Source organism: Mastigoproctus giganteus, chromosome 8 (genome assembly GCF_048544385.1).
Source record: "Mastigoproctus giganteus isolate SK-2022 chromosome 8, ASM4854438v1, whole genome shotgun sequence".
Taxonomy (NCBI): Eukaryota; Metazoa; Arthropoda; class Arachnida; order Uropygi; family Thelyphonidae; genus Mastigoproctus; species Mastigoproctus giganteus.
This window is the reverse complement of record NC_143582.1, coordinates 101,617,580-101,640,152: the sequence shown is the minus strand read 5'-3', so window position 1 is coordinate 101,640,152 and position 22,573 is coordinate 101,617,580. Positions and strand designations below refer to the sequence as shown.

Genomic DNA, 22,573 nt, shown 5'->3' with positions numbered 1-22,573 from the left:
TTAATGTTGATTATCAGTTTGAATTTACTCATAAAATAATTGGAAAAAAGGGGTTAGGAAAAAAGTTGTCACGGAAAAGAGCCTTCGAGATATACCAACATATGATATACCAACATTATTTTATTACAAACTGTTAATGTTCCAACTTCCAAACAGTAATACAGTCTGTAAAAAAATTTAAAATTATTTATATTTTTTCCAGATGAGATGAAGCGTACTTATATGAGTGGAGCACAGAAGAAGAAATGAGCTGAAGAAGAGAAGCGAAGCAGAAAATGACCAAATTTCCAAAGTTAACATCTTGGTTTAGCCCCGGGTGCAATGGCAGCGACTAGTACTGCTCCTCTAAATACAGCATCGCCATCTGCAACCACTCCTGCATCCGATCATTCAGTTCTAGACATACCACTATCTGCTCCTGATGTTAACAATCCACAAGAAAAAATACATGGCAAAGGAGTGTCCCAAGTCTGTGATTCACGTCACAGATTCCAGACTATGAGACATTAAGAATACTAATACAGTGGATTACTGGATTCGTAGTGGGCCGACATCAAGTCAAAATCATGACTGCAACCTTTCAAACTCAAGCCGAGTGTACGATGGAGCTGGAGGGGAGAGAACTCAGATTCAGACAAGGTATTTACCAAAGAATGTATTCAAACGTGAACTGCAGAATGGCGAATGGTTACTCTATTCACAATTCAAGGTTGTTTGTACTACTTTGCATGTCACCTATTGTCCAATAAAGAATCTCTGACCTATATGAAAGCCAAGAGCTTAAACCAGATGAAAACCGATTATGGGCTCACAGCCTAAAAGATATAATTACAGAGTTAACAAATTTTTACAAATCAACGTACAGCGGGCCATGGTGGTGGCTGATCAGATAAGAATCAAGGCAGAAGAAGAAAATGCAGATCTTCTCATTATACAGGAACCATACACTCACACGAGGCAGGTGAGAGGTTAACACCTGACCTACAAAATAATTCAAATGGACTAGGATACCCCCTGGGCTGCAATAGTTATTCGAAATCCAGAAATCACAGCAACTAAAATCTCGGCACTGTGTACAGCCTGGTCTGCGTGTGTCCACCTGATCAGCTCCATGGGACCCTTTTATGTGATCTCCTTATACTGTAGACCAGGTGAATAGATTACCTATGCTCTCAGATACCTGGGAACTCTGCATAATTCAAAAATCATCATCGGAGCCGATGTCAAATGTCGATCACCAATTTGGCACAGTTTGACACCAGACAGGCAGAGCACTGCAAATGGACAACGGCAGGAAGACTTCCTGGCAAAATCGACTATGATAATCATCAACCAACCGAACAATCCTACCACCTTCTCAAACACCCTACAGGAGGCCACTACTGATATCACTATGGCCTTGAAGAACATTGTCGGCAACATTTCCAACTGGAAGGTCAACAAGGCGTGCAGTACATCAGATCACAGGGTTATTTCCTTCCAGCTAAACAGATCTCTAGCTAGATCCCAAGCTATACAAGTCATGTTAAATAGATATGCAATTGGAAAGGCAAACTGGGACATCTTCAAGACAACCCTAACCAATGAGACCCAACCACACCTACTTTCTGACAATGCAGATGCCCTCAAAGACAAGTCGCTGATCTGATCACAACTGCCTGCAACCTGGCAATCAAAAGGAAAAACTCTGCCCCAAGCGCAGTGCCCTGGTGGAGCCCAGAGCTGCATAGGCTGTACCGAGAAGTCATTATAAGATGAAAGACTTTCCCAGCATGCCCAGAGGACCTGGCCGGCATGGGAGGTGGAGGCACTCAGACAGAACTACAGGAAAGTGCGAAACCTGTACACGCCCCTGATTCGCAAATGAAAACAAGAATCCTGGCAACAACAGGTAACAGGTGTAAAAGATCACCACAAATAAACTACCCAGGGTAGAGGTAACCACTGCAACCAAGTCATTACAAGGAACGGAAGCAACCGCCTAGCAGCAATCCATAAACATTTTGAACACCATCCTACAACCAGCAACAAACCCAATCACTCAAGAACAAAAATCCCTCTGTGCAGAGAATGGGACTTACCACACCGAAGAGCAGGAATCCCCTTTGACTTAGGATAACTACAAACTGCTGGAGCCAGTGGAGTGGGCCCATGAGTTAATACTTCATCTATTCAATACCTGCCTACGTGATGGTCACTACCCAACAGATTGGAAGTCGGCCCAAGTGAATTAATCCTGAAGAACCCGGCGAAACCACTTGAACTCCCAAACTCCTACCATCCCATCGCTCTCCTATCAGTACTTAGTAAACTCTATGAAAGGCTCTCTACTACAGAATTCTTAAACACTACAACAATGCAAACATGGGTTCTCACAGACAATTTGGATTCAAAACGGGGCACTCCACGGTGGACACACTCCACAATCTCCTTGAAGCAGTAGGAATTACCCAAAAGAAATACTTTCTGGTCATTGCTGTCGGCTTTGCTGGAGTGGTCGACTCACTTTAGTGGCCGAGCATCCTGGGTAGACTGCGCCAATCAAAGCTTCCAGTAAACCTATATAATTCAATCAAAAGCTACCCTTCCAACAGGTCAGTCACTGTCAATGCTCCATATATGAAAATCACCAGACAGGTCTACAGAGGATGCCCTGTGGGCATCCTCTGTAGACATCACAGGGAATCCTTTACATGTTTCGCACAAGAGCTCTTGAGCCGAAGGAAATCCTTATCTACAGTTCCTGTACCAGCACCACAACGATCCCAAGGAAGACAACAGATGGTTTGAGGTCATAATGGATTACCATCCAGACTAGACAGTCATGAAATTGACCCTCAATGCTATTAAACAGACAACTATCCAATGATTGGAGTTTGATAGCTACCATTGGATTGACTTAAACCCCCGGATTGGACACCACCCGGACTTGACGGAGGTGCCAAATGGCGATCCTATCTGTGCTCTCTTGCACAGTCACTTTCGACTCCATTCCTTTACCTGATGGAACATAGTGTCCATTGACTGCTTGGGGATGCCTTTGCCTACATCCCCTTACTCTTACTTCCACCCCCCCCCTCTTCTTCCGTACACCCTGTACTACTCACTCTATCTAATCGAACCTTTTTTTTCCCTTTTTTTTTTAAAACTTGGTCTACGCTCAGGAAGTTGAGGCGACCCTGACGGAGACTAGCCAGAGAATTATGGGCAGCCTGGCGTCCCACCAGGGGCCCCACAGCCAAATGCCAGGACTCACAACAGAACTCAACACAATATTACACATTCAACACATAACACTTTTCTGGCATTTACGGTGTTCTGTATTTCTTCACAGTGTATATATGCGCAGATGTGGGAAACCACAGGTGGCATCTGACCCACACATTATGCACACTATGTCTTACATGACTGGGACCGTCAATCCTGTTGTTTAGCAGCTAGTATTTTTTACAGATTTTTTTGAATAACGAGCTTCTGAAGAAATTATATAAATGTTAGGAACTAGGTATTTCATTCACTTATTTCTGATTTAGACAGCTTCAAATACAGATTTAATGGCAGAAAAAAGCAAAATAAAGAAAAGGCAAATAGAAATATTCAATGAGAAACATTAACCATATCAAAAAAATTAATGAATTAACACTTGTAATCATAAAGTTTCAGGTCTGATTTTGCTTATTGAATGCAGCATTATAGTGTGTTGCAATTTGTCAGAACATGTTTGAGACTCATCTAGACAGAGTAACACATGAATTTCTCAATTTGATGTGTTTCAGCCAAGTCTGTGGCTACAACTTCACTGATTATTGCTGAGAGCGGAGAATTTTCACATGTGAGGATCTTCATCAGCATGCTGCTGCTGGCCCACAAACACTTTTTTTTCCAGATTATGACTTGAAAACAAAGCCAGTTATCCAAACTAAAGAGCCAGATGAATGAATTCCACAGCGATTGTCTCTCGACTTGGGCAACTTCTCAAAACGAAAATTCAACTACAGTTTTCTCTACTGATTGTTAAAAGTTTATACATTTATTGAATCTAGCAAAAATATTAATTTTCAGAAAGTTCACAGCACCCCGAAAAAACACACATGGCACCCAGTCTACAAACAACTAGTGTACCTTTTGATCACACCTTGTATGCAAAATGTGAGCTACATAAATTGGAATTTTGCTCTAGTGTATAAAAGTTCATGACCTGGTGCCTTGTAAGTCAGAGTCACTAACAACAAAGCATTGGCTATATGAATTGTTGGATAATGATTCTTTGAATATACATTATTTTTTTGTTTTTACTATGTTAAAAGATAGCAGCACATGTATAAATTATTTTATTCCAAATTAACACTATTAAATGGTCTATCCTAGCAAGGATTGCAGTTGAAAAGATAAAAGTAAAGAATTAAGTGATAATTAACAATATTTCATAAAGGAGAATAATTTACATTTTAATTATAAACCACTGCCTTTTTAACTAGCTTTTAGATAGCTCAATGCTCATAAATTAAATTAAAAAAGATTACAAGTGAAGTAATGTTTTGATGCTTTTTGGCCTCAGTTGTCTAGGAGCAAATGCATGCACAATTTTAAAATTTGGAACAAGTCTACTCATTTTATTACACTTATGCTTTGAATGAATAAACACAGTGAAGCATACTGTGGCCACTACCATTATGCCTTTATTTCTGAAAAACTGGAAAAAAAAGGAAAGGTGTTTTTTTTTTTTTTTTTTTTAATTTGAAAGAGAAAAAAAAAAAAAAAAAAAAGGGCCATTCCCAAATTAGGAATTGTTATGGCAAGGCTCCCATCATAATAATCATTAAGTTGAAACACAATAATCAATCACTGCAAACTGAAAAAGGCTGAAAAGGTATTTCCCATGGCACATTGAGCATAATCAATTTACAGTTCGAAGCTGTAGCAATTATGTTTAAAACCAGCGTTATAGTTTACCAGCTGTTTATAAAATAGATTTTTCTTCTTATTATCTATTTATTATTTTCTAAACCTTTATATGATTTACATTTTTACTATGGAATAAGCCATAAGTGGTTGCCTAGTGTTTTCTTGTGATTAAAGTCAACACTATATGGCTAAGTGACATAAGTGCAAAAGTTTTTAAAATAAGTGATGCTGGTGAATGAAATTTACACTATGTTATCATGACACAATAGCACTGTATGATTTATGGGTAAAACATGTAATTTATAAAATATTCAAATTAACTTAACGTACCAGAAAATGAATAGTACCAAATTGTATACCATAAGGGTGGGTAACACCTATTAGTTGTACAATCCCTAACAATCAGGTGACATTTGCAATAGGCACATGCTAAGGATCAAGTGAGAGATGGGGGGAAACAATTTATTCTATCACAAATATGTGATACATGGTTTAATACTTATTCAGGCCTTCACAGAGACCACACTGGTTACTTGAGCCATATAAATGAATACATATAAATTGAAGTTCTCTAGTAGTTGTGCAAAATGGAAACCTAATTGCTTACCTAAAAGACCTGGCAGAGGGTTCAAAGATTTTTCCATTTTCCAGCGCAATTACATTTCCTCTTGAAAATGTGGAACATGTACATGAACTGCATGCTCTCGCTCTCTCTCTCTCTCTCTCTCTCTCTCTCCACCCCTAAATATGAATACAGTCCCCTCTACATTTCTTCTTTACAGATAAGGACATGTGTCAAATTGGAATACAGATTTAATCCAGACTCCTGTTATAATTTTGAAGGACCACGGCTTGTGGGTTTAACTCATGGGTGTAAAACTCATACGTGCTTGTGACCACACTAATGTGCACATCAGTGGTATTAATGAAAGAAACATAATGAATATTTTTCTGTATTTCTTTTTATGTAAAAATACAATCTTACAAATATCAGTTTTTATATCATATGCCATTACTAATGCTAATAAGTCTCTGAATGGTTTGAGCAAGCTCAATGCTCATCAAATTCTTCCTCTTTTGCTCAGATTACACTTGAGAGGGCATAAATTCAAACTGAGGAGGAATGGTTGAAGAATATGTGCAATAGATGTGCAGAAATTTGCTTTTAGCTGGGAAGTGGTTGATTGCTAGAACAAACTTCCATCTATTGTTGCAGAAATTGATAGCTTAAATAAATTCAAGGACGAACTAGATAAACTTTTGGCGGGAATGGATAGCTGAAATGGGAAAGGTTTTTTTTTTTTTTTTTGGCTGATGATGTATAAGCTTCCTTTCCAGTACCATATTCCACTACTGACACTAATGCTATAATAAATAAATAGTACATAACTACTAATCGGAGTGTGACAGATAGGACAAATCATCAATGATTAAGTTAATGTTCAAGAATACAATACAGTCATCCAGATAGATATGTCATGCTGTGAAAACAAAAAAATCATGCTGTTTCTGGAAAAAAAAAAAAAAAAAAAAAAACCAGCATGATTTTGTAGAGAGAACTTTCACCCATTCAGTCCATACCTGGAAAGATTTTGAATATGTGGGCTACAAATTGTGGTAATTAGCCAAGGCAGAGAGCCTAATATAAAACTGACTATAAAGACTATAAAGCTGTGAGAGAGAATAGGTACTAGAAGTAAAATGAATGAGAGAAAATTTTTTGCTGTTATGATTTCAGATTTAAGAGCCACAAATTCAAATTATGGTGGATAGTTCATTTGGATAGGTACTTGGGGTTGTCACAGAGATTTGGATGGGTCCTTGAGGTTGTCACAGACATTCTCTCAGATATGCCAGACAAGCTGTTCTTGCTACCTAAAACGCTGATGGAACTGATATTCGGGTGACACTTAAGTCAAGTGGACGCAATTTCGGTGAGGTCCGGACGGTCTATGACAGTCAAATCCTCTGCTTGCACCTTCACGATGGTGGGACTGTTAGTAATCCTGGGTATAACCTCCATGCACAAGTACATGGTGGGTGACCACCCAGGTGTGAACCAACGTAAGCAGGGGTTGAGGTGTGGCGCCCACACCTCATGGAGGAATGCCGCCCCTCTATGTTACCAGGCAGTACTAGGTGGTAGATGACTCTCATCAACCGGTGAAATACCACCACTTTGCTTATTGGAGGCTTGAAGTGGTGGAACCCATGTTTAGTCTCTAGAGCTAAGTTCCGGCCAACCCTTCCCTATCTCTTCCATCATGCAGTATGATTGATGATTTTTGAGGTTATGATGAATGTCGTGGCGGGATCCAATATTCCTTACATTTCGAGGGTACAGCTCTAAAACGGTGTTCGCAGGCCGGCCGCTAGATAGTACACCGGACCAAACCTATTGGTAACTCTCTAGGAGGCTTCCGGATCAGCTAGTGTATAATCTTGCTACCTCTACTCTGCCAGATAGTGACTGGAGGGAGTCTGAGTAGTGTGTATGCGGGGAGCATTGTCGAGGCCACGTTATGTCAAGGATCTGGGTATATTCTTACCACATGTACGCCATATCCAAAAATTTCATTACTTCATACAGCATGTCCCAGCCACTTTTTCTTACCATTGAATACACCATGAATTGTCAAAATAATAGAGCAAGCTTATCTGCGAAAAGATCTAAACCTCCCAAGGACTTCCTAATTCATTTCACAAATATACGTGGTCTCAATTCCAATCTCAATTATGTCCATTTCCACTTGCAGTCTTCCAAACCCCATGTACTTTTTCTGACTGAATCTCAGTTATCAGTTGATTCAACTACTTCTCATCTCAGATGTCCAAATTATTTGCTGTATGATTCCTTTCGCCTCAAAGGTGGTACTTGTGCATATGTCCGTTCTGATATTCCCTGTCAGAGACTTGGCAATTTGGAATCTACTCTCTTTGATCTTCTCTGGCTTAAAATCTCTCTACCTCATTGTGTCAAATTCATCTGTTGTCTCTACCGTTCCCCCAACTCCACTAATCACTTGGAGCTCTTTGACTTCCTCTCTTTGCAACTTGACTTTCTCCAGTCCAACTTTCCTAACAGTGAGGTAATTTTCCTTGGTGATTTTAACGTTCACAACTCCAGCTGGCTTCCATTTTCTAGTCACACCGACCCAGCAGGTCGAGATGCTGAGGCTTTTGCAATTACTAATGACCTAGCACAGATTGTTCATTTACCTACAAGAATACCGGACAATCCTAATCATACAGCCAATACGCTTGATCTTTTTCTCACAAACAACCCTTCTAAGTACAAGGTCGAAGTGAGAGGTCCTTTAGGCACTTCAGATCACAACTTGGTGATTGTCTCTTCTCCAATGGAACCTTTATCTCATGGCTATTCCCAACCTCGTATTGTTTGGCATTACAAGAATGCAAAATGGGATGACCTGCGAGACTTCTTTTCTTCTTTTCCTTGGTCTGATTACTGTTTCAAAACTTCTGATGTCAACGTTTGCTCAGATCATCTCAGTGAAATTATTCTTGCAGGAATGGAATCCTTTATCCCACACTCCACTTTAAAATCTCGTCCTTTATCTAAACCTTGGTTTTCCAATAAATGTGCTAAGGCTGTCCAAGAGAAGAATGTTGCATATCATAATTGGCTTGTTTCTAATTCTTCAGTTTCATTTTCTGCCTACACCAAAGCTCGCAACAATTGTAAAGCAGTTATTAATCAGTCCAAACTAGAGTTTGAACAGGCTAAGAGTAGAAAACTTGCTTCTTGCCCTAATGGTAGCCGAGCATTCTGGTCTCTTGCCAAAGCTATTAGCCGCAACTTTTGCCCATCTCTGCTCCCACCTCTGTCCAAACCAGATGGTTCTGTTGTCACTTCAGCCAAGGATAAAGCTGACCTGCTAGCATCCCATTTTTCTTCCAGCTCATGTATTAATGATCTTGGTAAAACACCTCCCACCATTCCTAACACGCTCCATTCAATGCCTCCTGTGGTCTTCCGTCAAAAGGATATCAGAAGGATTTTGATGAATCTTGATGCTAAGAAAGCTCCAGGTCCTAATGGTATTTCTCCACTTGTTCTCAAAACCTGTGCTCCTGAACTTACTCCTATTCTTTGCCGCCTTTTTTCACTTTCTTATTCCAAAGGTGTTTTTCCTTCTGCTTGGAAATTTGCTCATATCCAGCCAGTTCCTAAAAAGGGTGACAAATCCCTCCCATCCAATTATCGTCCCATTGCAATTACTTCTACTCTTTCTAAAGTAATGGAGAAATCAATTAACCACCAACTCTTAAACTACCTAGAAACCTTCCGTCTGATCAACGATCGCCAGTATGGATTCCGTCAGTGTCGATCCACTGGTGATATTCTGGCTTATGTTACCCATTTATGGACAAATTCAATGGAAAGGTTCGGTGAAACACAAGTAGTTGCTCTTGACATCTCAAAGGCTTTTGATCGTGTTTGGCATAAAGGTCTTCTAAACAAGCTTCCATCTTATGGTTTGCCAACTGTTTTTAGTAATTGGTTATCCAGTTTTCTCTCTGATCGCTCACTGAGGGTGATGGTAGATGGCTCTCTGTCTTCTAACTTCACCACTAATGCCGGTGTTCCCCAAGGTTCAGTTCTTTCCCCCACTCTTTTCCTCTTGTATATCAATGACCTTCTTCCATTGACTGGAAATCCTATCCATAGTTTTGCCGATGATAGCACATTGCATTCAACTTTCCATTTTGAGAAACCTTGTCCTGCTCAATCAGCTTCAAGTTCTCGAAAATCTGCTGCCAATTCCTTAAATGCCGATCTTCAGGTAATTCTCCAGTGGGGCAAAGACAACTTAGTTGATTTAAACCCTTCTAAAACTCAGTCTTGTCTTATATCTCGCAAAAAGGATTCTTCTGCTCCTATGCTTATCTTTAGTGACACTCCGATTTCTAGGCAAAATGATATATCTCTTTTGGGGATTACCCTGACTTCTAATCTCTCTTGGCACAAGCACATTACAAATATTGTTTCCTCTGCATCTAAAAAACTTGGTTTTCTCTTTCGCTCTCGGCGTTACTTTTCTTCCAAACAGCTGCTCACTCTGTATAAATCGCAAATCCACCCTGACATGGAATATTGTTTCCACATCTGGGGTGGTGCCCCCAAAACCTCTCTCAGGCTTCTTGATTCCATTCAGAAGAGGGCAGTTAGGTTAATTAATGATTCATCTCTAACAGAGTCTCTCCACTCGCTTTCTCATAGACTTACTGTTTCTGCTGCATGCCTCTTCTACAGATACTTCCATGGGCACTGTTCTTCTGAATTAGCTTCTATAATTCCCGCTCTCTCTTTCAAAACAGTCCGAACACGTGCCGCCACCAGCCAACATCCATTTACTGTCCAACTTCAAACCCACAGAACCAACTTTTCATCTTCCTCATTTATTCATTCAACTGCCGTTTTCTGGAACAACCTTCCTTCATACGTATTTCCTGAAAATTACAATCTACAGTAGTTCAAGTCCAATGTCAACAAATATCTTCTTTCGTCTTCTCAACCTCCAACCCAAGCATGGTACTAAGTACTATAGGTTCTAATACCTCTCGTGTTTGGGGTTCTCATAAAAAAAAAAAAAAAAAAAAAACCTATGTGAGAATAAAATCACTAAAGTAGTTTATTTATTTATTTTTTTTTGGTAATGCAACAAAAGCCTTGGATTACTTCTAATACTTGAACAACACTTTGGGCTGTATCAAGCCACCAGTTTGACATGTCTGGTTAAACTGAATTATCTGTGACAACTTTAAATATGTTTCTCTGTGCTTGTGTGTGTGTGTGTGAGAGAGAGAGAGAGAGAGAATTACAACTTGTAAGTTTGTTTCTTTCCAAATCATGGATCTCTTTCCTGCAACCAATAGAATACAATGAGGCATGCAAAACACCTGCTTTGCCGTTAACTTTTCCATAACCTCATCTAGAAATTAGGGCAACATATTAGTCATCAACTGGTGGTATGACCCTTGGGCACACACATACATGATCCGAATACTTCTGTAACTATTTCCATAAACACAGTTTCAAATTTGGTAACCGGACCCACTTCCACCCAGCTGAATGCTATCCATTTCAATGGATCACAAATATGCATACAGATCTTTCTTTCACGCAACCTACAGGAAAAATTTGGTGAAAGAGTGATGTAGCAGAGTGGTCATGCACAAGGGTACAGTAAACTCACTTTGAGTGACTGCAGTTCAGGCCTGTATGATTACTAAATATAATGTTCTTGTATTCTATTTGGTGAATTGCACTGACCTTTTATATGTGGTTTCCAGAGTACAAATGGAATATTTGTTTTTCATAAATTAAAAAGAAATATACCATTTATACTCTGAAACAATATAACATGTTTGACAATCAAACATGAAATGTTACTCAGATGCCACTGGAGTCAAATAAGTTAAGTGGTGCACGGCCAAACTTTTTTTCTTTAAATCACCTTAATTTTCTCTTAAAACCAACATATACTTAAGTGATGTGCTCAATTTCAGTTTGATTGAAAAAGGAAAAAGTATGAAAACTTGAGTATACCAAACATTTGTCTACTCACATACCAACTGCCAAAATTATTTAACCAAAACTTACTCTCCTTTGTTTTAATTTTTTTATTAGCAGAATATCTTCAGCTAATTTATCCAAATCTTCCTGGCCAAATTCTTTCTTCCGTTTCTGATTCAGACTACCACTTGGCTTCCTTTCTTTGTGTTTTGTTTTAGGGTGCTGTGCTCTGGGCCATGGCACTGCCTGAAAAATAAATATATAAATTAATTGTAAATTAAAATTTTTAATTAAATTCTTAATAATAACTTTGCAAGTCTTCATTGGATTTTAAATATATTGCAATACTCCATTTTTCTAAAGAAAATATTCAAATGCAGTTCAAACTCTTGGGTGAGGCAAAATGCAATGCTCAGCATTCTGATAGGGTTGATGCCCTCAAAGAAATTAAAAGAGGGACCTATTAAGCACTCAGCTGCCTAGCACAATGCTGGACATTGCACTCATGCACTGCATGACATAAAGCACTGGTTCCACAGGAACTAACAACTGTTGGTGCCTATTATCAGAAAAATAGGAAATATATTTTGTAAAAAGAACAGATGGAAAAGGGCCAGGGTATATTTGCCTGGGGCAAAAATGATGACGTTGTAGAAGAGCAATCTTTCAGCGGTACAAAAGGTGATAATGTTATGCAAATTGGTACTAATAATATTAAGAGTAGATCTGAGAATTTACTTAAGGAGTACAGGACAATATTGAGAAAAAGTCAAGAGTTAGGACTAAATTTGAAGGTGTCTGCAATTCTGCCCAGATAATCAAATTTTTTCCAGCCTGATCTGCCCTTTTTAACAAGAGAGACTGTTTTTAACAGTGATGAGATATACCTAAATATAAGGGGACAAGAATATTTGTTGACAATATCAAATCCATGTTGGTGTGTCACAAAACTACTAGCTTGGGTGGAAACAAACTAATAGGATTTAAAGACTAAATGCACAAGTAATTCCATAAGGATTTAAATTAACTATATAATATCGGTGTAGATACACCATAGTTAATCCATAAAATTAAGTTACGTATGTAGTGTAAAGGCATCATTTTAATTATATCTCATGTTGTAGCTACCTTAAAAATGAGATACCAGGTATTGCACTACTTCGAATAAGTAACGCTTCTCTAGTAGAGAAGACTGCTGTTACTAATTATTCTCAGTGGGCACCAACCACCACCACCACCCAGACAGCACTGTTTCAAAGCTTGTTGGCCTTTCATTGGTGGGCGGGCAGGTACCCTGGAAATGCAAACATGCCATCACAGTTGCAAAATTAATTTCACAATATGAGAGAATTATTATTAATTCCACTAAATTCCATAATTTAGTCTTGAAATACAGTATCATTCTGTTCACCATTTGGCATCTCTCATATTGTGGAATTAACTTCGCGACTGTGATGGCATGCATTACATTAACTGTGATGGTTCGCATTACCAGGGTACCTGCCCACCAATGAAACACCAACAAGTTTTGATTGATTTGGTAGTTGTTGGCGCATCGGCTTCTGTGGCCATATTGCACCTCCCAAGGTTTTTGCAGTACTTTGATCCAAGCCCGAGGCGGGAATCGAACCCGCGACCTTTGGGTTGCCGGGCAGGTACTTTACCCACTCGGCTAGCCCGGTCGGCCCAACAAGTTTTGAAACAGTGCCGTCTGGGTGGTGGTGCTCACTGAGAATAAGTAACATTAGCCTTCTCAACTAGAGAAACATTACTTATTAGAAGTAGTGCAATATTCGGTATCTCGTTGTGAAGGTAGCCACAATATGAGATATAATTAAAATGATGCCTTTACACTACATACGTAGTTTAATAGCAGCCACAGGCAGAGATGATTCTTATGCTGCTTCTACTGGGACATGTAACAGCTAGAAAAGCAAAGAGTTGGGAATTACAAGTGCTTTGCTAGTCCCATGAGGATCCTTATGGGACTAGCAAAGACATGGGATGTGTTAGGTTTAGTAAGAGCAAAAGCAGGTGCATGTATACTTTATATATATACAGGGTGATTCACTACCAGTGCGACAAACTTGCAGGAGGTGTAGGGGGCACAAAGACGAATCGGAATCACATAGCATTGCAGGGTCCGAAATGCCTTCATCATGTGGTAGAGGACATTGAACGGGAGGTCGCGTGAATAGCGATCCTGCTGGAAGTCAGCATTTGCGAACCGGTTCCCGAGGCAGTAGGATGGACGAATATTCAAACATTGAACTGGCTGACATGCACCTCGCGTATGGAGCTGCGGACTGTAACAGGCGCGCCACTCTGTGCTTGTACCAGGAACGTTTCCCGCACAGGCGTGCTCCTCATCATATGATTTTCGCACGTGTGCACAGAAGGTTACGTGAGCCTGGTTGTTTCACGAGAGGTACCATGAATCAAGAGCGAACGACGAGGATGCCAGACAATGAGGAGAATGTCCTACGTCTTGCAGAAGGCAATCCGAGTATGAGTACTCGAGCGATAGGCCAACGATTGGGTATTTCCCAATCCACTGTATGGAGGATACTGTCAACAAACCAAATGAGTTCATACCATCTGCAACGCGTCCAATCATTGGAGCCTGTGGATTATCCACTCCGGAGGACTTTTGCTACTTGGTTTCTTCAACAGAAACAGTTCGCAAATTCTGACTTCCAGCGGGATCGCTGTTCACGCGACCTCCCATTCAACGTCCTCTACCGCATGATGAAGGCATTTTGGACCCCCCTACACCTCCTGCAAGTTTGTTGCACTGGTAATGAATCATCCTGTATAAATAAATTAGAATGATGATAAAAAAAAAAAAAATAATGCCAGCAGCATGGCAAGACAGAAGAGTGAAAATAGTCAAAATTAAACATAACGATCAAACCAATAGGGAGGATAAGAGAAGGGTAACAAGAGTAAAAATATTGCAGCAGAAACTCTCCAAGATAATTTTAAAAATCTAAACACAAAGATAATAAAATAATAATCAATTAAATTTTGAATGACAATTAAACAGAAATTTAACGGCACCAAGTCCAAATTTATGTGAAATATCACCAACAGTGATGTAGACCAACTACAATAAAATTAAACAAAAACAGACTGACCATTAACACCCCATCTCAACAGAGGACCACAAGGCCAATAATGGTCAGGGGAATCGCTGCATTTCGACCGCTAGACAAATCGATTTAAAGATCAGTCCGCCACTGGATCCCCAGATTGAACCACCAATGCAGACGACTTGAATAGTGGTGATCCTGATGCAACAAAAATTAAAAATAGGACAGATGCAAGCAGGCCAATGCAAAGCCACACCACTGACAAAAAGTAATCTTAACCAGATTTATATAGATGAATAATGAACTATGGATGGCAGCACAGGCACAGCATTAGCAAATCTGCCCACTACTGTCATGTGATATACATATATTTGAATAATGTTTGAAATAGTTGAATACTGAATCTTTCATAATAAAAAATAGAAAGGTAAAGCAAACACCAGAGGCTGCAAAAAGCATATTCCTCTACATGATGCTTGAAATATAAAAATAAATTATAATCATGATTAAAAAAATAAATAAATAAAAATAATGCCAGCAGCATGGCAAGACAGAAGAGCGAAAATAGTCAAAATTAAACATAACGATCAATTTATTATTATATTTCAAAGCATCATGCAGAGAAATATGCTTTTTCCTGCCTCTGATGTTTGCTTTACCTTTTTATTTTTTATTATGAAAGATGTTACTAATTTGCGATCCATCTTCCCCACTGCTGGCACCATTCCCTCGCTCCTTGTATAATTCTCTATAGTAGTCTTCTACTATTTGAAGTATGCCTTCTCTGCTGTTTATAAGTACACCATCGCTATTCTTCAGTTTCAGTATCATTTGTCTTTCTGTTATTACTGCTCATGGCTGTTGATTTAAGTCCTGTATTTTCCCTTAATGCTTGTTCAACTTTTCTTGTGTTAAATCTTCTTATGTCCTCTCTGAATCTCTTTCTAATGGTTTTGTATAACTCAGTATACTCAATTTTCTCCTTGTCAGTGTTTATCTTGCTCTTCATTTGTCGTCTGTTCATCATGACAAGTGTTTCTTGACTAATTTTTTCTTCTTTGGATTTCTTTTTACCTATAGGTTTCTTGGGCTTTATCACTTTCAGAAAGTTGTAATATTCCTCATCGATATCTTGGTCCTGAGCAGTCTGCAGAAGCTCAAACTTTCTTAAGTTTCAGCATACTGCCTTTTCTCCTCTTCTGTTATCTCAAAGACCTTTGTATTATTTACTCAAGGAAGTTTTTCCTTTCTTTTCTTACATCTATATTAAGTGTACATCTTACCATTCTGTGATCACTTCCAACATTTACCTTGTTCAAGACGGTAACATCATTCACGATAGGTGCCTCCGTAGCCAGGTGGGAAGGAGTGGCAGTGCGTAGCACACGCTTCTTGATTAGATGGGGGTTCGAGCCCGTGACCACCAAATACGGAGGATGCTGAAAGGTCAGAGAATGACCACCGCATATCCCCAGAGCAATATCGCCTTAGTTGCTAATGCTCCTAAAAACCAAATAACAAACAATCATTCACGATATATCTTCTGTTAGTGAGGATGAAGTCGATTTCATTAGTTGCATCCTCTTGCTGCCGTAAGAGGGGGAGTGAAAGCCCTTTCCTCTTCACGCTGACCAGTCGTCTTGAAGAGAACCACTACACATTTGTTGCCTCCTAAGTGACGTAACAGGGCTTACCATCGAGAACGTGTGCATGAGTGGATTTTAGGGAGGCAGGCCAAAACAGTCTTCTCTTGAATCTTCTGAAATAGAAAGATATTGGATCCATCAGTGCTTTACACTGAGTGTAAAAAACACAGAATGCCTGTTCCCCTCTAAGCATATACACTAAAGTACACTAATTTGATGAATTAGAAGTACTGGTTAAGTCATCAAATGCAAACATTGTAGGGATATTGAAGAAATTTGGCAAGCACGAGCCATGTGGAATATGAATAAGAGGAGTGTAGCGAGCAGAAAAACAGGACAGGAGGAAGAGAACAATGCTCTTGATTAAAAGTAGCTCTCTCCCTCCTTATCTTGCCTTAGATTATTATATTCACCTGCAATTCAAGGATAAACTCCTATTGCAGATATTAGGAAACACTCAGAATCTATGGCTGTTTGTTAGTTAGTTTGTTATTTGGTTTTTAGGAGCATTAGCAACTAAGGCCATATTGCTCCGGGAAATGCGGTGGTCATTCCCTGACCTTTCCTCATCCTCCGTATTTGGTGGTGACGGCCTCGAACCCCGGTCTAATCAAGAAGCGTGTGCTACGCACTGCTGCTCCTTCCCACCTGGCTACGGAGGCACCTGAATCTATGGCAATGCATCCAGCTGATGTGGGTGGTGGTGGCCAATGCAGTGTTGAGTAAGTTCAGATATAAGTACTGGAAAAACAAAAATGAGTGCAGGAGTGTATCATAAGCAAAATCACTGTGATCAGTACAACGAACAATTATATAGACAAATACAGTGCATCTGTAAATCAGAATATCTTGTAATGAGGATTTTAACTTTCCAGATATTGATTTAAATTTGACTTAAACCATTGGTCACTTTGCAGACGTGAACTTTTAGTTTCAAGTGGAACCATTGGAAACGATGAAATCTTAAAATTGTAAAAAAAGAAGTTCCCGAAATTTTTTGAATTTGTTTGAAATTTTCATAAATATTGTTATGCATCAATATAGCATGGTTGGAATATTCTAATCAACTTGTTTATTCAACATAATTTCCAAATACAGTGGATTACAGTTATTTTGGCCACCGGTTAATCGGGACAGCCATTTATTTGGGACAAATCTTAAAGAACAGAACCCAATTGAGAAAATAGCCAGGGTTTACTTCGCTTAATTGGGACAACATGCCATTTAATCGAGGCAGGAGACCACAGCACCTCAGATTACGTCTCCGACCATACTACATTGTCCAGTCGTATTTCTGGAGGTCACAACCGTTAAACAATTAGCAGTTTCTGATTTATTGGGCTTTTCTGTTAGTGCAATCGGATAGTAATAAACGGATAGTAAACTCGATCTTATTGAATTTGTGATAATACCAACACCTGGAATTCTGTGGATGTTTATGTTATTATGGTGAAAAGTGTTTACACTTTTATGAAATCTTCAATCATATAAAAAATAAATTTTCAGAATCTTCTCTTCATTCTAATTTTTAAGCTTCGCAACTCTGTTCTCACTTGCACGTATCGTGTTACTTGCGATTTGCGTGTGCCGTGTTCTTTGTTATTGATTGCTTATCTTTTTTTACTGTTTTAAATTTTAACCCCCACCCACAAATGTTAGTGAAATATCAACTAGTTAGTATGTACATATTACAGTATGTATTAATTAAGCTATGCATGTAAGTGTAAATTCATTTTTATTTTGCTAACCTGTGGAAAATATTCTTCCAATTTCCATGTATCATTTAATTTTTTAATTGGTAAGGTAATAAAGTGTAAATTTGTACTTAATTTCTAACTCTCTCTCCCCCCTCACTCACAGGGTAACTTGGGAAATTTTTTTTTTTTGGCTGGTGCAGTATAAGCCTCAGGCTTCTTTGCACCATATGGCTAATAATAATAATATATCTTTACTTTTATAGCCTGTGGATAACATTCCTCCTATTTTCGCAAATTAGAATCGCTGTTTAATAGAATTAAAATTCAATTCACAAATGTGATCACAACGACCAGTGCTTACTACATATCGTATAGTGAATGGTATTTTACTATGGCGAGTCCATCGTACCGTGCTTTGATCGTACAGAAATCAATCATAAAGCTGTATTTTTAACTATTTATGTGAAACTTCACATAATTGGGGCAGCCGCTTAATCGGGCCAAAATGCACTAGTCCCAATGTATCCCAAATAACCGGAATTGACTGTATATAAAAAGAGTAGCCTATAAAAAAGTGGTCAACAATGGATGATACAGTTTTAGATTTAAATCTACACTATAAATATATTACAGAAGATTTGAACCAAATAAATAATACCAAGAATGAGAAACTGATTGGCAAATCAGATTTCCAAAAAATTATTCGGAGGATTCAACAGTACAAATAAGATGTATACCTATACAACAATAAACAGTAAAAATAAGATGTACAGGATGGTTATAAAATAGGTTTCCCCATTCAGGAGACCCTAGTGTCAAAACGGTTAGAGATAGTGCTTTGAAAATCAGTACTGAGTATGTCATTTAGGGTATGGGGAAATGATCTGTAAAAGAAAAAAAATCAGTTCAAATTTCAAATTTCACCAGGGGAGAAATTGCCACTGTAATCACGAGATGGAATACTTAACTTAGGATTAGATTTTAATATCAGAACTTAGAAATCTACAGATATTGTTCTATGTGCTTTCCTTCACTTGAGATGACATTCTGAAAAATGAGGACTGAGTGCGACACAGTTTCGCATAGTATCTCATTGGGGACATCCCCAATGGCTGCATGCTATTTAATGCTAGCATTCAAATTGACAAGAGTCTGTATGCAGCCACAGTAAACTATGTCTTTCAGGTATCCCCATACCCAGAAATCACAGGAGTTGATATCTGCTGATTGTACTGGCCAGATTGCATTTCTCTAGAAATGATGCAATCATTTCTGAATGTTGAACGGAGCAGTTCCTTCACATGTCAACCAATGTGGAGAGGGGCACCATCTTGCATGAACACTACAGTCTCCAAGCATTGATTGCCTTTCTTGGTAAGGTATAATGTGATCTCTTAGAAGAGTGCAGTACCGCACACTAATTACTGTACACCTTAAGGGGCTATGAGGTGTAGACTCTTCAAAGAAAAAAATGGTCTGATTATAAACTCTGTTGTGAATCCACACCATACTGTAACGTATGGACTTTGTAGTGGTCTTTCACACACAGCAGATGGACGAGAAGTTCCCGATATTCAGCAGTTTTTTGCATTTACAGCCCCATCAAGAGTGAAATGTGCCTCATCAGACCACAAGATCATTGTAGCCCATGTATCGTCCAATTCCATACAAGCCAGAAATCATAGAGCAAAGTCTATTCGTTGTTGCTGATCACAAGGCATTAGTTCTTGCACTACATGAATCTTGTACGGGAACTAGCATAAAATTATTCAAAGCACTTTATGTATAGTAGACCAAAGAAGGTTTAAGTCTCTTGACACACCCTTGGCACTACTGGCTGGAAATGTTTCGTATTCTGACCTGAAGGCCATTGCAACCGATACATGGTCGTTCTTTGCTTGGAAAGAATCTAACTCTTCGGTCGTTTCAAATTTCTTTATTAGTTTTCAAATCCCAACTGACATCAAAGGTCCTTTACCAAACCTTTAAGTTTTCGATATTCACATAGCACTGCATTAGCATTACTATTATTCTGGTACAGTTTTACTAAAAGAGCCCGTTCCTTTTTTGTAAGAGCCATAATGGTTATTGACGGTGGCATTCGCCTTTCTGCTTTTATCTAACAGGATGTCATTTGCATAAGCAGGGTGTCTTGAAGTAAATGGCAACTTTTACATATGTGCAGCACCGTTTTCCCTCTGGTGGCAGGCATTTGAACTAATTTTTTTCTTCTACAAATCCCTTCCCCATACCCTAAATGACATACCCACTGATTTTCACAGCACTAACTCTAATCGTTTTGACACGGATCTCCTGAATAGGGAAACTTATTTTATAACCACCCGGTATGTCTGCACAATAAACAGCAAAAATAAGATGACATTCGATGAAATTTAAGATATGGCACAAATAGGCTAAAACTTCATCATTGCTATAACCAGTGTGTGTGTGTTATATTTTATATATACTATAACAATGTTTATCAGTAACAGGTATTTCAAAGACATAGGAAGAAGAATTACTAAAAAATAATAATAAAATAACCTGCGATATGATGTAACTGGTCACAGTGCAATATATATAATTTTAGAAAACTGTTTTCATTGTAAATACACAGCATAATTTCTAACAACAGAAATACATAAGAAAACAAAATTGTACAATGATGCTAAAGAAAATCAGCTTTTTAAAAATTCTGCTTTAAATGAAGATAAAATCAATTTGTGCTATGAAAAAATTAATGTGCAAATACAAAGATGATGTTAATGTGAATGAATTTTAAGATGATGCATGGTGTAACTTTGATATGCTGCACTGGTTATACAGCACTTTCAGATATCACATACCACCCCCCCAAAGGGGAACATAACAAAACAAATGCAGTTTATGGAGAAACAAACTTCACAATATACACTAGCAGGGTGGAGATGGGGGAAACCCTTGGTGCCATCAGACAATTAACACACTTTATACACTAGCAGAAGCAAATCATATACCTCACAAAGCAGAACCAGCTACTGCAATGTTTTTGAAAGTGTAGACCACTGAGCTGTTGTATTCCCTTCTGCCATATATTCCCTCAATTATAAGATTAAACTTTTATAAACAACAGCAGTTATTCAAGAGTAATAATTGCAGATGTTCAACTTCTTCCATCTCACCTAAATCAGAAGTGAAATAAAAAATGCATGAAACATTAATTGCACACCAAGTTTGTGTGTTGGTTTGTTTGTTTGTGTGTGGGTTTTACGGCACAAGAGCAACATGACCATAATATACCTAACTATGGTAAAGTTTAGTGCTCTGTTGATTTTTTTTTTCTTCCCCAATTTGTATTGCAGTTAAAATTTACAGTGTATTATACAGTTTTATCTCTTTAAGGAAAGTGAAGATTTTGTCCACATGTGGCATATCTGCTAAAAGATTGGCATTACTCAGAGTATTCATTGCTGAAAATGAGGCAAAGAGAGTTTGTTGCTTACTGTTGTAAATCGGGCAGTCAATGAGTATATGCTGGACTGTAAGTTGGGTGTTGCAGTTTGTGCAATGTGGTGCGTCAGTGGCCGTAAGTAGATAGAGATGTGTCAAGTGTGTGTGGCCTATCCGTAATCGGGCTAATACAACTTCTTCATATCGGTTCTCACGAATACTGGACTTCCGTGGTTTGAGATCTTTTTTAATGCTGAGTAATTTATTATTGGCCTGACTCTGCCATATGTGTTATCATTGTTTCTTTATAATGTACTTCTAGTCAGATGCAGGTGCAGTAAATGCTTGGGCTATAGGATCGGTAGCAGTTTTGGTAGCTAGGTCAGCCTATTAATTTCCAGAAATTCCAGCATGACCGGGATCCAACATAACTTGTTGTTTCTTCTGGTTTAACTTAGAGTATTTTCCAGATCTGTCTAAGTAGGGGGTTATCATTCTTTGGGTTTCGTTGTATAGTTTGGATAGCACGATTGGAGTCTGTATATATAACACTATGCAATATGGTTTTTGAGAGTGCATAGTTTAAGGCTATGTGGATAGCACAAAGTTCTGCAGTATAGCTGCTATATTCAGTATGGAGTTTCTTGGATATAGTTGTGTTGGGAAATACTGCTGCTGCTGCACCAACATGATTGTCAGTTTTAGACCCATCTGTGTAAACTGGTGTGTACTGGCCATGCTGGGTTCTCATTGCACTATATATTTGCAGTATGTTCTGTTGGGATAAGTGTGTTTTCCTCGGGCTATCAATGGTATATAGTATGTTCAAGGTGGGACTGTATGAGAGGCAGTGGGCTGTATCTTACTAAGGTCAATTTGCCAATCGGCCTGCAGTGAGCAAAAACGTATCCTAGTTGGTGGATTTATTGATGGATCGACTTGGTAGAGGTTTCCCATTTAGGAGAGAAAAGTCCGTTACAAGTGGGATGGTTTGGATGCCCTTTGAGTTTTGCTGAATAGTGTAATAAAAGCATTTGTCTGCATAGATAGCTGCAGGAAGGTTTCATGTGCTTCAGCATATAGGCTCTGGACCGGTGATATGTGGTATGCCCCCAGTGCAAGACGAAGAGCACTGTGGTGCACAGGATCAAGCCAACAAAAAGCACTTGGTCTAGCAGAGCTATAAACTACAGAACCATAGTCTAGATGTGACCCTATTAATGCATAGTACAACTGTAGTAGCGTGTAATGGTCAGCTCCTCA

The 22,573-nt window shown here is 38.7% G+C and overlaps 1 protein-coding gene across 4 annotated transcripts in view; it reads right to left on the bottom strand.

The window, feature by feature from the left end:
• The window catches only part of LOC150081741 (ATP-dependent RNA helicase DDX55), a 596,429-nt gene that overhangs the window by 34,992 nt on the left and 538,864 nt on the right, over positions 1-22,573 (bottom strand). For all 4 annotated transcript variants that reach the window (XR_016547250.1, XR_016547251.1, XM_090378843.1 and 1 more), the window contains one exon: positions 11,534-11,692. Coding sequence is in view for 2 of the 4 variants with exons in the window: in XM_090378843.1 (XP_090234969.1) it covers positions 11,534-11,692 (159 nt within the window). In the remaining 2 variants the exon portion in view is untranslated. The remainder of the gene's footprint in view (positions 1-11,533; positions 11,693-22,573) is intronic.